Below are 15,013 nucleotides of genomic sequence, written 5' to 3'. Positions count from 1 at the left end.
AGTCGGCTCGGTTTAGTGGGTTGTGGCTGAATGGGATAGTCTTGTCTAGACTAGAGCAATGTTTAGGTCCACTGAGTGACACATTTTTATGCATTATTTGTCTACGTTATTTAAACAATAAATATTAAATCATTGACTTCTGATATAATCAGGCAGACAACTTCCCATCTCAACAGAAAAAAAAAATTGTTTGTCTTTTGGTCATACGTCAGCAACAGAACTTTAGCACCCTCTATCGCTCAACCATATATTAATTCTCCCATCATGCACTAGGCTAGAGGGTCTAAATCCATACATGCGAGGAGGCATAGCACGCCGAAATAGCTCAGTTGGGAGAGCGTTAGACTGAAGATCTAAAGGTCCCTGGTTCGATCCCGGGTTTCGGCAGACAATGGACAAGGTGTCTCTTTTGAATTGTTGATTGTTGTGATAATTACAGCATCTACTGGCATACATAACTGTATTTGACATCACAGGCGAAGTGAAAACGTTAATGAAGCGTATTAAAATAATTGTTATTTTTGTTGCAGCTTGAGTTCCCTGGTATATCACACGATGGTGCTGTACTCTAACTCCGATCATTTTAGGATTTACACCAGACAAAGTCTGGTGCACTTGTGCAGGTTGCACACTTGCACAATGCTGACAATGCACAATTTTGACAATTCACAAGTTTGTTTTGCAAAAAATGCTAACTTTTCTAAAAAATATAACTTTTACAGTGGTTAACAAAATGAGCCCCATGGTACGTTCCATGCTATCCAGAGCGCTCCATATCTACTCTGCTACTGTCCCATCTGTTATGAGAACATTCTAAATTGTTGTAATATCTACGTGAATTACCTACAATGCATCTCAGCTGTGAATCAACAATCACAAAAGAATCATATAAGGGAGTTGATCTAATTTCCTACTGCCACTTTATCAAGGGTCCTACAGCAGTACTCTGACAGGCAAATTGGGTCTGGAACAGTACATTCGAGGTTCTAGTTTTCCTGCCCACCTGCTTGCAAAGTTGTTTTGTGATGAAAAAGCATTGGTCGAGGAGATGGGTCATGAACAGGTCAGGGATTTGCGTCATGTGTATTGAAACTGAGTGAATGGTTTGCTCCCCCTTTGCTTGTCTGTGGCAGTGTTCTAATCGGCAGTACATTCTAATGAAAGCATGGGTTTGTTTCAGGGGATGCAGTCAGGTAGAGAAAGTGTGGTGTGTTTGAAAGGAGGTGCAGAATGTTCTGAGTGTGCTGCTGGGTGTTTGTGTGACAAAAGAGGTGAGGAGCTTTACATGTTGTTTTTGAATGTGTAATTGACGATACACATTTGATTATGCAAGCCACTGAACTCAGCATCTACTGGAAGCCCTGACTTCAGTCTCTCAGAATGTCTTACATTATGTTGTGGCATGAAGTCCACTTGTTTCCAATAACCATGCTCAGAAATGCTAACAAAGCAACTGACTGATTAAATATGGTAATTTAATTCAACATTCAAGTGGCACCCTATACAGAGGACATGAAGGGAAAAGGACTGGGGCCTTGCACTCTTTTTGCTGTAATTAATCAATAGTCAATTTAGTCTTGTTCCACACAACTTCCACAAGAATGTCAGTGAAGTTGGAATGACTTCAAGACTTACATAACCCAAACAAGAACGACTTATACATTCTTAACACCCTCTTCTTAACATTCTCTCTGTCTGTCCTGTTACTCAACACTCTGCCTCTTGAACTGAGACTTGAAAAATGGATGGAGGAGTCGGACAGCAGAGACAGTACAATAATAACAAAAATGTTAAATTGACTACAGTGAAAAAAGTTACTTTACAGTACATGTTTCTAATAATGCCAGAAATCAAATTTGAATGGGTTCTGACGTTAACCTGCGTCGGCCGCACCAGGCTAGCATGCCACATTTGGAGTATGTGGATGCTGTAAAGAACAGTAACTCAAATAATTTGTAATCAGTCTTGAAATCGACTTTCTTGATTGAAGCAAAGACAATTTTTAATTTCCAATTCATACACTTCCATTGGGCAGTTTAGATGTGTTCATGATAACAGAACCAGATGCATTCTCAGAAATGCATGGCTTTACCTTTGGGGGGCGCTAGGGAGTCAACAAAACAGCTGATGTTTACGAGTATTTGGTTGTATTCCTCACTGATAGTGGTGACATTGTGCAAAATGTCTGTATTTGTATGAACCTTTGTATTGAAAGATTTAGTTGATTTTTAAGATAAATTGTACCTCAGGTCAAAGTGACCCAAATGTAATAGGTGTTATTATTCCTTAATAAAGGAATTTTATTTTATATTTTATTGTATAGTTTATTTTAATTCTAATTCCACTTAGTATTGCTAGTTATGTACCCTTAGTATAGTTAATCCTCGTATACAAATTTTAGATTCCTATATGTTTAATGTTTGCACCTTCCTGCCAAAGCAAATTCCTTGTCTGTGCAAACTTTCATGGTGAATAAAACCCATTCTGATTCTGATTCTGATAAAATAATGTAACAGCAACACAAACAGTAAACAGCAACAAAAAAATGCTAATTACTATACTAATTAAAACACTCATGATGTGTGCTGCTGTTGTAGGCCAGCCTACAGCTGTAACCCTGCCCTAACCCTGTCGTACTCGTTTGCATTTTCTCTCTAGACTTCCTGATTGCTTTCAGAAAGTGGAAGCTCGATAGGCACTATTATTCATTGTGGAGTGATGGCAGTTTAAGATGTGAGATGGGAACCAAACATTGATGGGAGCCAACAACACAGTCATTGCACTCCTCTCTGGAAATGGAGTAGAAAGTATTCCCTCCGGGTTAGTCCAAGTTGTCAGCACTACTCTCATATAACTCAAATATGTGGGGGCGTCCTGCATTGAGTCATGTGTCCACTTTAAGATGAGATACCTTTAATGCCAGGGCTCTTGACTACTTATACATTTACTTGAGAGATTCTACAAACATTTCCTGAAATCGTAATAATCCCAGGAAAGTAGTAAATCCTTACAAAGTTACCACATCAAAATATTTGTGTTTCCCCCTCCAAAATATCTCTTCTCATTTCTCTCTCTGACTTTATCTCTAATCAGGTGCCATTCATTCAGGGATTAGCCAACATTTGTCACAAGGACACAGACAATAATAATAAGACTATAAATAAAAACATTGCTACACTGACATAGTATCATAAACTAGGCAGAATAAGTTGGTCTTGGGGCATGATTTAAAAACATCAATATTGATTTCATGTTCTTCAGAGCTCTGGAGACAGTGTGGTAACCAAGTGTTCAATGAAGCCACAGTACTTTTCCACTGACCACTCTGCAGCTGTCTCTCTGTGCCATTGCTCTCAGGTGTTCCCCTGCATGTTGGACAGGGCCCAGGTTTCCCATTATAATAAATTACTTTACACATTGAAATGTGAAGTTTTTGTATTATCTGCATGAAGGAGTGACTGATAATAATAAGATACAATACAATGTAGTGGGCAAATCTACTGTTGATTGCTTTTTAATCATTAGTAAACATGGGGTTGGTTGGGGAGTGGCAAATAATGGACAATGCCTTCTACTGCTTTCGAGTATTAGAACTATTACCAACTGTAGTAAATGCTTGTCAGTGACTTGACTGACTGACTGTAGCCAGTATTGGGTGTCCAGGATGAGCCATCAGATTGCAGCTCTCTGTACTGATCATGTTTCCTAGTGAAACTTTCAAAACAGGTTTGGGTTTCCCTTGGCCTGTGTCCCACCCCTCCCCCTTCAGTCTCTCTCTCCTCCATTGTCCTTTCCTCTTGTCTTAGGTTTCTCACTGACTGGAACCCGTCACTGTCGCTCTAGCTTGCACACCAGTCAGAGACCGAGGTGAGATATGTACATAGACTGTGGGCTGCTGTCAGCACTCTTCACTCTCCTGTTCAGGTCATGGACATGGACGAGAGCTTTGAACTAGTCTGAAATGTAGGCCAAGGCCTCTTCACTATGTGAACAATTGGAATGTTTTGGACATGGACATGGTATATTGATGTTTTTTTCTGCTTCTGATAGCACAGAGGTTTTCAATAGGTGCGTGACTGGTGATCTTTTAGGTTCGAGGTGTAGGCTTGTTGTTGAAGGGATGTGTTAGTGAGCCACAGGGCACGTGCATCCATGTTCCTGTTGCCTGACGTGGGGGGAGATTCACCAGAGATTCACCTCAAGGATCGGAATCCTCAAGTGCTCTGTTACTCAATACACAATGCACCCAATCACACTGCAGATGGATGAGCCTTGGTGTCAAGTTTACAGAAGACACCTGGCTTACGCTAATCATGCAGTCTCCTTGACATTCCCAAGGTTCCCTTGAACACATCTTGTCACACTTTCTACTTTATTCTGCTTTACCTCTATTATCCAATATTGTTCGATTATTATTTAACAACCTCTATTCACCCAGCACATTTCCATTGCAAAGATTTGTTCTTCAGATTCCTGACCAATAGGGAAATGCTAGTACGTCACATTCAAACACAAACAACAAGACTGAGCTGTGTATGAGGATTTACAGAGCTGAGAGACGTCCACCTGAAGCCTGGCTTACACAGGAGCACAGTGCTACAGTGATACACTGGCCATCATAGTGTTGCTGGCACAAGGAGTGTAATATAATCTTACCCCTCTGCTGCAGAGCACAGGACGGATCAGGAGTTTACTGGGGAGCAATGGCTGTTTGACCCCAATGGCAACCGGGGCTCATGGTCAAACCACCACATTAGAATGAGAAGATATCACCTAAATGTTTAATATCTATACATTTACACAAGTAAGTCCGTATGTCCTGCCTGAGTGTAAAAGTGGTGTAACTGGAGAGGTGGAGCCTACCTTTCCCTGCCAACAGATTTACACTGTGTCCTGTTTTCCAGACAGCCTTATTTACATTTACATTTAGTCATTTAGCAGACGCTCTTATCCAGAGCGACTTACAGTAAGTACAGGGACATTCCCCCGAGGCAAGTAGGGTGAAGTGCCTTGCCCAAGGACACAACGTCAGTTGGCATGACCGGGAATCGAACTGGCAACCTTCGGATTACTAGTCCGATTCCCTCACCGCTCAGCCACCTGACTCCCTTAGTGAACCTGTTGGTTTGTGTACACACGTACAGATTTGTGTGAATGAATAGCTGTTCCTGAAGTATTTTTAGTGCAAGCTTAAAGTGACCTCTGAGGATCACCATCATCTGATCTAACGCCACATGTCTGGAAAAGGACCCCTAGCTGACCCCAAGGTGGGATTAACCTCTTCCAATTAATCCACCCTACAGACACGTCAACAGAGGTGTGTGGTGTGGTGTGTGTGGTCTGTGTGTTTGTGTGTGTGTGTGTGTGTGTGGTGTGTGTGTGTGTGTGTGTCTGGGATGTTCAGTTGGTGCTCACTCTCTTCATCAGTCTGAGAAAGGGGAACTGATATCCTGTTCTAAATCTGGCCATGCAATTGGTCTGTTCACTGCAAGGAGAACAACTATCAATTATCACGTTTAGATAGCATAGATTTCTTTATCTTAAATTCAAGCGAGGCCCAGCTCAAGTTTCTGTCCAAGTTGAAGGATACCTGCCTGATACATGTCTCAATGTCAGAGTGTAGATGTACAAACAAGTGAATTGGTGAGCTGAAGATTTTGTTATTGTGTCCTGTACAATCTCATTTAGTCTCTTAAGTCTTTCTAAAATCACTCAGCACCTTGTTATTATCCCCACTCCAGTTACCTTTCTCCCCTGCCTGTGCCCTCGGACTCATATGGGCCCACAAGACGACCAAGATGAACACCCATCATCAAGCTCCTATTCATTTCATTCCAAGGCCAAGTGCAACCTTCTCACATGAGAACTGGATGTGTTGTCATGTGAGAGGGTAATATTCATTGAACGTCTGTCCTGTCAGGGCTTCAGAACTGGCTTTTCTCCAGGTCTCTCTCCAGACCACCAGCCCTCCACACAGCAGCAAACAGCCCTTGTTAAGACCTGACCTACTTAAAACACGTACGTGTTGATAAGTTGTACCTGACCATCCACACAACTAACCCTAGTTAGGTTACTAGAAGAAAGTAAGCCTTCCGCTGGGCTTTTTGAGACCGACGAGGATTAACAGAGAACACATTTAGAAAACATTTTATGAAGGTTTGGCTAGGCTTCATAATAATCATCAGTATGGTAACAAAAATACAAAATAAATAACAAAAAAGTACACTTTCAACTGTTTTTATTCTTTTGAATGCATAAAAACCTTTTTGCAGGTAATCACAGAGCTACAAAAATAGAGACACTGTTTTATCATATTTGTAACATTCAGAAAAGGTTCATCTTTTTTTGTTTCAGTAAAACACTTTTAATATTTGTCACAGTTTAGTACAAATATTTTCTCATATATTCCTTTGGTGCAGAAAGTATAGGGAGCGAGCTAGAAAAAAAAGGTCACACGAACAACTCTTTTTCCCCCGACGTGTCTGACTGAACTAGTGTACGCATGGCGTGTTACTCGCTTGAAGGAATGCATCATTCTGCTCTACAGTAGGTGTTTTTTGATGTTCAAGGCTGTTTTGGTATTTCATTTGTATATCACAAGCCTGTGTTTGAATTCCTGAATGTTATTTTGTGGCCCATTTTCCTGTTGTGTGTTCCAGGAAGCTGCATTACAGAGATTAATCAGTATCCACCCACTCTGAAACTGACACACACAGAGATAGCACACACAAGGGCACATTTATTCTTGCATTCTCAGTTATTAGGTGAATTATTCAGTAATATAGCTTACTTTGTTATATGTTGTTGATAAGTATAGTAGCTCATATAGGTTAGGATTCACAGCATTTATTACAGGTTTAGATACACTTGAAACTTGAACTAACGTTATATACAAGGTTGTACTAATATCTTGTGGAATATACCATACTCATAGTAGACTGCACAAGTTAAACTGTCACCACACACATTCAAAGAGTGGTCTATCCTGTTCCATACTCATCTCCTGAAATTTCATGGAAATATTATTTTCAATGTTCATGGAAACATTTCTGACAGAGGATCATTTTTGACAGAAATTATTCAACCTTTTAAAATGCAATAAGGCTACGTATGTTTTTACTGCTTTACTTATACAATAATACAGTATTATCACAATGCTGTATTATTTCTTGGTGCTGTATTCCTCATCTCTCTCCCTTCCCCCAGACCTCTTCCATCTTTTCCCTGCATGTCTTTGTTTGTTTTGCTCCATTCCCTCAAATGGTTACCACCCAACAACCTGCTCATGCTGTCTGTGATTGGTGAATGTGGGATGAGGGGGCGGGCTTAGCTTTTGAGATTTTTACCAGTCGACAGCGAGCTCTTGCCTGTCAGACGGGTTTCAGTGTGCAGGCAGGACACACAGATCTCTGTCCCACTCGACCTGCAGCTGCAATACCAAACCTTCATTTTTCAACGCTAGGACATAAAGGGCTTTCTGTCCCTATACAGCCAGGAGACCTACCAAAGCCAACGAAAGGGATTTCTGATCAAAAAGCATTGAGCCAATCTCTCTATCTCTTTCTTCCTCCTTGTTGTCTCTCTTTGTTTTCATCCTGCATAATCCCTCTTGCACAGAGAGATCCTCAGAGCACCGTCTGAAGACACAGAGAAGGATCAAAACAAACATCGCAACAGAGGCAAAATTCACCAAGGACTTTCTCTGTGTCGGTCGGGTGTGATCAAGGGCCTTTTGCTGTCCTGCTGCCCTGCGGTGTGTGTGTGTGTGTGTGTGTGTGTGAGGAGGCTAATGCCCGCGGTGACGTTAGGGCCAGAGGAGGATGAGTCCGGCTGTAGGGGCTCAGGCCCAGGAGGCCATGCAAGCAGAGCAGCAGCAGTGCTACCTGGAGGAAGGGGGGGTGATGCTTGAGCCCTTCGTTCACCAGGTGGGGGGCCACTCGTGTGTGCTGCGCTTCGGGGAGCAGACCATCTGCAAGCCCCTCATCCCCCGCGAGCACCAGTTCTACAAGAGTCTCCCTCCTGCCATGAAAACATTCACCCCTCAGTACAGAGGTAAGACTCAACTCAGCCGTGTTGCAGTTTGCTTGTGTTGCTCTGCTCTGTATCTTTAGTAGGTTCATGCTGAGACAGCTCCTCCTCAACATGTTTATGTTTCATTTCACCGAGACTTTTGGAAATTCTGTTGTGGCCGGTCAGTGACCCACTTTTATTTATACAGTAGAAGCGGTAAGTATCCCAGATGGTGGGAACTGGAGTTTCTCTGGATAATCAGCAGTCCAGTAGGCTCCAGTAGTTTAGTGTCCTACTGGCAAAGCTAAAGCTACAGTAAAGATGGTCTCCTGTAGCAATCTCCTATAGTCAAGAGACAAGACAAAAGAAGGCTGCTCTGAAAGGCTGGGAGGACCCTCCAACACCTTTGATTGAGCTCAGCTGTCAGATTCAAATGGTTCATTCCTGTTTTACTCACCTGCACTTGTACATATTTATGGTTTCCCATTCACAAATTCATTCAGACATTTTCTAGCTCAGACTGTACATATATTATTCAGCAAAGAAGGAGTTGTGCATGCCAGGCAGTGACATCAGTATGGAAGGTGAAAATGTAGTCAGCATGGAATGGCTGGGTCCTAAATCCCGCCATTTGGCCAGCCTTTCCTGTTCCACCAAAATGTATGCTGTGTCCTTCCCTTTAACTGTTATCTAAGACTGCTGCATGGGTCACTGCAGCTGCTTGCCTTTTGTCCATGAGGGAGGTTTGAAAGGTGATCTTTGATATCAGCTGACATTGATCTGTTCTAACAGCCTGAGAGCTGTACTGTTTAAAAATGTAAGTGTTCCATGTGATTGTCCCATTTTAGTGTTATGGAACATGAAAACAACAAGGCATGACAATGTTATTCATTCAGTTGTTGTCGTTTGATTCACACAGAGAATGTTATTCTTGCCATCACAGGATACAGTTTTGTATTGCCTTCCCCTCTCCCTCTGTTTCTCTATCGCTGTACAGTGGTATATCAGCCCCTTTCTTTTAATCTCAGCAAAATTCTAATAAAAAATGATGTCTCTACCTTAACTTGGATTTCTGTGCCAAACATGCCTTGTGACCATAAATAGACTTTGATGCCAACCATCCAGTCTAATTCTGAAGTCCTTAGAAAACCTTATTTGTAGGGGAGCGTTCTTTGTGTGGACAGGTATGCTACGTGATAGCATGCATAATGCTGCTTTTGACTTTTGGAGAAAAATTCAATATTTCATCCTTTGTACCTCATTGTTTTTATTGTCGCTATGTTATATTGACTTGTGGTTCCTTTGCTTTTTTATCAAATGCAAATACATTTACTGTTGTCAATGCATATTTTGATATATGCACATTTAATTAAACATCAATCCTAATTGCATCTCCTCAAGGCTTGCGTCACAATAATAAGTCAATACTGATTTACTGGCAGTGTGTGCTTACTGGGAGTGTCTAGGTTTACAATGTAACTACAGTTCACTGATTACACATTCACTTTTCCAGTTTTCTCTCTAAAAATATTTGCTTTTGATCTTTAACTGGTTAAAATTCATTGATGCAAACAGCTCGACTCGTTAAAAACTGCCACAAAATAACATTTGACTCTCTCTACTTTCTCATTCTCTCAGGAGTGGTATCGGTTAGCTTTGACGAGGATGCTGATGGAAACTTGTGCCTCATGGCTTACCCCATCCACAGTGAACCAGAGGACATGGAGAACCAAGACCCTGCAGGCGACTGTGAACCCAAGAGCAAGATGCTCAAGTGGGGGAACAAGAGGCTGAACACCCTGCTGGAAAAAGAGAACTACAGCAGAGAGAGTCGAACCAGGCACTCACGCAAGGACAAGGACAAGAGGTGAGGCCACATTAGACTGGTACAAATGCATGCAATGTCACAGTAATGATCCTTTCCATCATTCCACCCATTAACTAAATGTGGCACTGATCAAAACCATCCTGTATGAATGCACTCCCTCCTACATGCAATTAAATAGACATAATCTGTACTCAACGTTACCTGCCTGTGACTCAGTGCACAGATCCAATTTCATCAGACCTACTCGATAGAGGATAGTCAGTCCTCCCCCTCTCTCGTCCCTCAGTCTGAAGCGTGAGGAGGAGCTGGAGCAGGAGAGGTTACAGGAGGACGAGGTGCACCGTTACAGCCTGGAGCGCAGCAACGCTGGGCCCCAGCACAAGCACAACCCCTGGAGCCTCAAGTGCCATCAGCAACACCTGCAGAAGATGAAGGAGAATGCCAAGCAACGCAACCAGTACAGTATCCTTTCGCCCAGGACTGCCGGTCATGGAAGAGGTAGCTTGGTCTTCTTTTGTACTGGAGTAGAGTGAGGCTCCATTTGTAGGTTGACTCCCTTGACCCAGACTCCCTTCCCAGAATTCATCCTGCTGGAGAACCTGACGTGGAGACACACGGTGCCGTGCGTGCTGGACCTGAAGATGGGCACGCGCCAGCACGGGGACGACGCCTCGGAGGAGAAGAAGGCCATGCACATCCGCAAGTGCCAGCAGAGCACCTCCGCCTCCATAGGGGTCCGACTGTGTGGCATGCAGGTGGGCACCGCAGCAGCCAGGCCTGTGGCATTCTTCATTGTCATGAGAAGCTAAGGAAGTCCGAAAACAGACTCACAGGCAGTAGAGATAGCAGTCGTTTTCATGACGTTCAACAATTGAAGGAAATATATACTCTTATTCTATAGAGATTCATAAAATGTCTACTTTGCCTTATCTTAAAGAGCAATACAACTTGGGTGATGGGTATAGCTCAGTGGTAGAGCATTTGGCTTGTGATCAAGAGGTTGTATGTTCACACCCCCTATATCTGTTGCTTTGGATATATGCTAAATAAAAACTCAATTTTTATCATTAATGGAGCTGTTAAGTAATAATGTGTTTGTTGCCATTTCCTGTCCATTCCACTCGTTGCTTAGGTGTACCAATCAGACTCAGGCCAACTGATGTTCATGAACAAGTACCACGGCCGGAAGCTCACCCTGCCGGGCTTCAAGGAGGCCTTGTTCCAGTTCTTCCATGACGGGCGGCGTCTACGCCGTGAGCTGCTCTCCCCGGTGCTGCACAAGCTGAGGGACATGCAGGCCGCGCTGGAGTCCTGCGAGTCCTACCGCTTCTACTCCAGCTCTCTGCTCATCATCTACGATGGAGAGCCGTCATGCACACACACACGCCACCGAAAAGGCCAGTCCAAAGAGGAGGAGGAGGAGGAGGAAGAAGAGGAGGTAGAGGGTGACGAGGGTGGTGCGTTTGGATTCCTTCACATTGCAGGGGAGTCCAGCGAGAGCGGTAGCTCCTTGGGCAGCGCAGGAGTCCGGTGCCAGCCCCCCTGCCCAGACCCAGACCCAGCGGTGGATGTGAGGATGATAGACTTTGCCCACACCACCTGTCGTCACTATGGGGAGGACAGTGTGGTCCACGAGGGCCAGGATTCTGGCTATATCTTTGGTCTTCAGAACCTCATAACAATCATCTCACAGCTGGAGGATCATTGCACAGACTAGAGTCACTCACCTTACACACGGTACTACACACACGCACACATGCAGCATACACACACCACCCATGGGATAAATAGCACACTGGACTACAGCTATATTGAGGAGACCAAGGTGTCTGTCTTCACCAGCAAATAAACTTTGCTGTAGCCTGAAGTTCCATCTGTCTCCATGTTTCGGTCCTTGGTGCTTATCTGGTGTTTCTGTGTGTGTGTGTTACTGTCTGTAGGGATTAAAAGAGTCCTGAAGGTTAGTGTTTACCTAACTCAGTGACTTACCGCCTTTATCTGCTCAAACTTATGTAACAAAGTTACTTAGTCGACCCAGTTATTCAGGGAAATAAGTTGTGGAAAACAGTTTCGAGATATTTATGAGAAATCTTTATAATAGAGGATGCACGGTTTTCAGATGTTCTATTTGAAATAGAATGTCGCCATTGTGTGCACACTTACACACTTACACACACACTTACACACACACACAGACAGTCCATGATAGTCCTGTGTGCTCCTGATAGAACAGGTGTATCAAAGAGAATAGGAGTTACAGTTGATTTGTGTGATGGTAAGGGAAACTTTCAATACTGTAACCTTTATTTTCGTTGAATTCATTTTGCCATCCCTCCTACCCCTTCCCTTAACATATATTCATATAGATAGTACAGAAAACGCATATACAGTATGTATATATACAGATAGATATTTATTTATTTGACATGTTCATAAATAAATACAAAAACTAAAAAAGAAACTGAATAGATTCAAAAATGACATTCCATAAATTCATGTTATAATGATGTGAATGAAAAGTGATGTTCAGAAACTGTATTTTATATCTGTGCTCCACAGTTTACCAGAGGATAAATAAAAACCTTTTTGTGGTAAAACGTCTGGTACGTCAGTGTCCTCATGCTGTAACAACCATCTATTCCCCACTACTTTCCGAAATTCTCATTTCTATTGCCAAATATACAAAATGGTCATGCCCCGAGTTCAGGAAGTGTATTCACAGTGTGTGGAAATTTGATAACAAAAGAGACAACACACTTCAAAGGGATACATTTTCTCTCTAATTAATGACTTTAATATAATATTCTGAAAGTTACATCAGCATCTGCAAGCATGAAGACAACAATTGACCAGACAAAAGCCTTTTGCCACACATCATATCTCTGAGATTGAGTTCCTAATAAAAGGATGAAAGGCATGGTTCCATTGTCCACTAGTGCCACAGAGAGCCTCAGTTCCAGAGCCGTGTGTTTGGAGAGTGGGTGTGGGCACAGTTCCCCAGAGTCAGGTCTTATCCAGTCGGAGCTGGTACGAGAGGGACGTAGAGTGAACGGGACACAGTCAGTTTCTGAGTCATGTATGTGTCACACCTTTCAGGATGCATGTGTCACACCTTTCAGGATGCATGTAGACCACTGTTCCTGGTTTTGTTTACATGATCACACACAATGAAGGACTATCACGTCACTGGAAGCATTGCATCCTAACCTCTGTATCTCAGTTCTGGAACATGGCTTATGATGTACATCAGGTTTCTTACCGTGGTTTGGGATACTGTTGGTGATTAAGGGTTAATTTAAGGGATCTACTGACACTTTGGTGCTTGGTTATGACCCAGAAGGCTCAGCTCCAATTATAGACACACAGTGTCACAGCAGTACATCAAAACTGTACTGTACGTTTGAAACTATCAGTCCTCTGATTCATTTGATGTGTGTGATTGAGTCTCGGAGCAGGCTCAAAGCCATCACTCATGACACTGAACATATTTGATGCTTCAATCCTGGATGAGATTCCAGAGGGATTGAGAGATTGATGGAGGAGGTAAGCTGCTCCGTCTCTCGTCCCTGGGGAGGGGGGCTTTAACTGATGTTGTCTAAAAGCCTCAGAGTCATTGGTCTGTTTCATCAGCTTCATACCACCAGGACCTGATCTGATTCTGTCACTTTCTAAATGTCTTTGTGAATGTGTGTTTCTGTGTTTGTGTTTGTGAGTGTGTGTATGTTGTGTATGTGCATGTGGGTGTATACTGTATGTGTGTCCATGTGTGTGTTGTGTTATCTGTATGTAGTATGCAGGTATGTGCTCTTGTTCATACCCTTGTCCTACTTTGTTATGCTTGCCAATGCAAGTAGACTGGTTGCATAATAGTGGTTGAATTTGCTATGACAACAGCAGCACGCTATTGTTAATTCTGAGTCTGGGGAGGAAATAGTTTCCTGGATTCTCAGATGTTTCTAACCCCAAATGATCCAATCAAATCAACTATTCGTGTCAACTGACCAGCTGCCATTGTATATCTCTTTTCTTCAGTCAGAAGACTGTTTTCACTCTGGCTAACACCATGTACTTTGCATCTCTATATTTGTTGTCAACATAATCAGCCACTACTACTACTGATTAACAACAAAACCTTGTTTTTTTACATTTCAACAGTAAACCTCATTTAGCACACACAAATATACAGCACACAGAAATATACTCTACACACCAACATCGTGTAAATACACAGTCTGCCAAGAACACAGATTAAGGGGGATTGAATCTAAGTAGTTGGTAATTGGTCTCAGTGAGGAATGGAAAAGTCAAAGAGCATCAGAGTCCAATCATTATAATGTAATAAACAAAGCATTATTTTAGCGGACGCTTTTATCCAGCACAACATACAGGATGAGATTTGAACTGGTGACCTTTTGATCTGCAGTTAGATGCACTGAGCCATACCTGTCCCCTTGAAATGTGAATCAACACCACGTTTTGAAGCAAGGCCAATGACTATAAACATGCCCTGAATAAAAAGCACATATGTTCATATTGTTAACTCACATACTGTACACACATATTATGACAGTCTATCATAATTTCTTTATCAGTATCTATGCCTATTATTTTATAAATATATATAATATATCTGTTAAAGAATCAGGCCTTAATCTCATGCTGTATTCACTCATATCCTGCTGAGACTTGGGGCAGTTTTAGCCAAGTTTCTAACCAAAACAAGACAGGATTGTGTTTTGACAGTGGTTAAAGTGAGCCCCTGCCAGTGCCTGTGGGGGCGACCAGTGACAAGCTCTGCCCAGGCAGTTACATAACCAGTGGAACTGTGACAGGAGGTGGGATAGGACACTTCCAGCATCCTTCTCATGCTCCATCATCCAGTCATGGAGAATTGACAATGAGGATGGGGATGTTGAAACACATAGCTTTTTTAGCCACTCAGGTGTATGTGTGTGTGTTTGTGTGAGAGAGAAAAAAGGTCTTATTCATGAGATGGTCTGCAAGGCAAATGAAAATGTGGAATAATCAAACGTCTGCACCAAGAGTGGGGTATTGATTCTGCTTTAGAAATGTAGGTAATAACCACACAGGTGCATGAACCGAAGAATACAAAGTCAGTGAAATAATGCCTGATACTGTACTTATTTAAATGTAACCCCTTCTGTTCCTCAATCA

At 42.5% G+C, this 15,013-nt stretch overlaps 1 protein-coding gene and 1 non-coding gene across 3 annotated transcripts; both read left to right on the top strand.

Moving 5' to 3' along the window:
• Nucleotides 1-314: 314 nt before the first annotated feature.
• Nucleotides 315-387, top strand: trnaf-gaa (transfer RNA phenylalanine (anticodon GAA)). The gene has a single exon. It is a non-coding gene; the product is annotated as a tRNA-Phe (tRNA).
• A 6,980-nt stretch (nucleotides 388-7,367) lies between these two features.
• Nucleotides 7,368-12,429, top strand: LOC134021366 (inositol hexakisphosphate kinase 2-like). Of its 2 annotated transcripts, none has more exons than XM_062462109.1 (5): nucleotides 7,368-8,052; nucleotides 9,649-9,877; nucleotides 10,125-10,336; nucleotides 10,418-10,593; nucleotides 10,971-12,429. In XM_062462109.1, exons 1-5 carry the CDS (start codon nucleotides 7,821-7,823, stop codon nucleotides 11,553-11,555), a joined length of 1,434 nt encoding a protein of 477 aa, XP_062318093.1. In that variant the 5' UTR covers nucleotides 7,368-7,820; the 3' UTR covers nucleotides 11,556-12,429. The 2 variants fall into 2 exon arrangements, with proteins under 2 accessions (XP_062318093.1, XP_062318101.1); XM_062462117.1 differs by having other exon boundaries at nucleotides 7,369-8,052; nucleotides 10,125-10,300.
• The last annotated feature ends 2,584 nt before the right edge of the window (nucleotides 12,430-15,013 follow it).

Source organism: Osmerus eperlanus, chromosome 1 (assembly GCF_963692335.1).
Source record: "Osmerus eperlanus chromosome 1, fOsmEpe2.1, whole genome shotgun sequence".
Lineage (NCBI taxonomy): Eukaryota > Metazoa > Chordata > Actinopteri > Osmeriformes > Osmeridae > Osmerus > Osmerus eperlanus.
The sequence above is the reverse complement of the archived record's forward strand: the minus strand, read 5'-3'. Positions and strand labels throughout refer to the sequence as shown.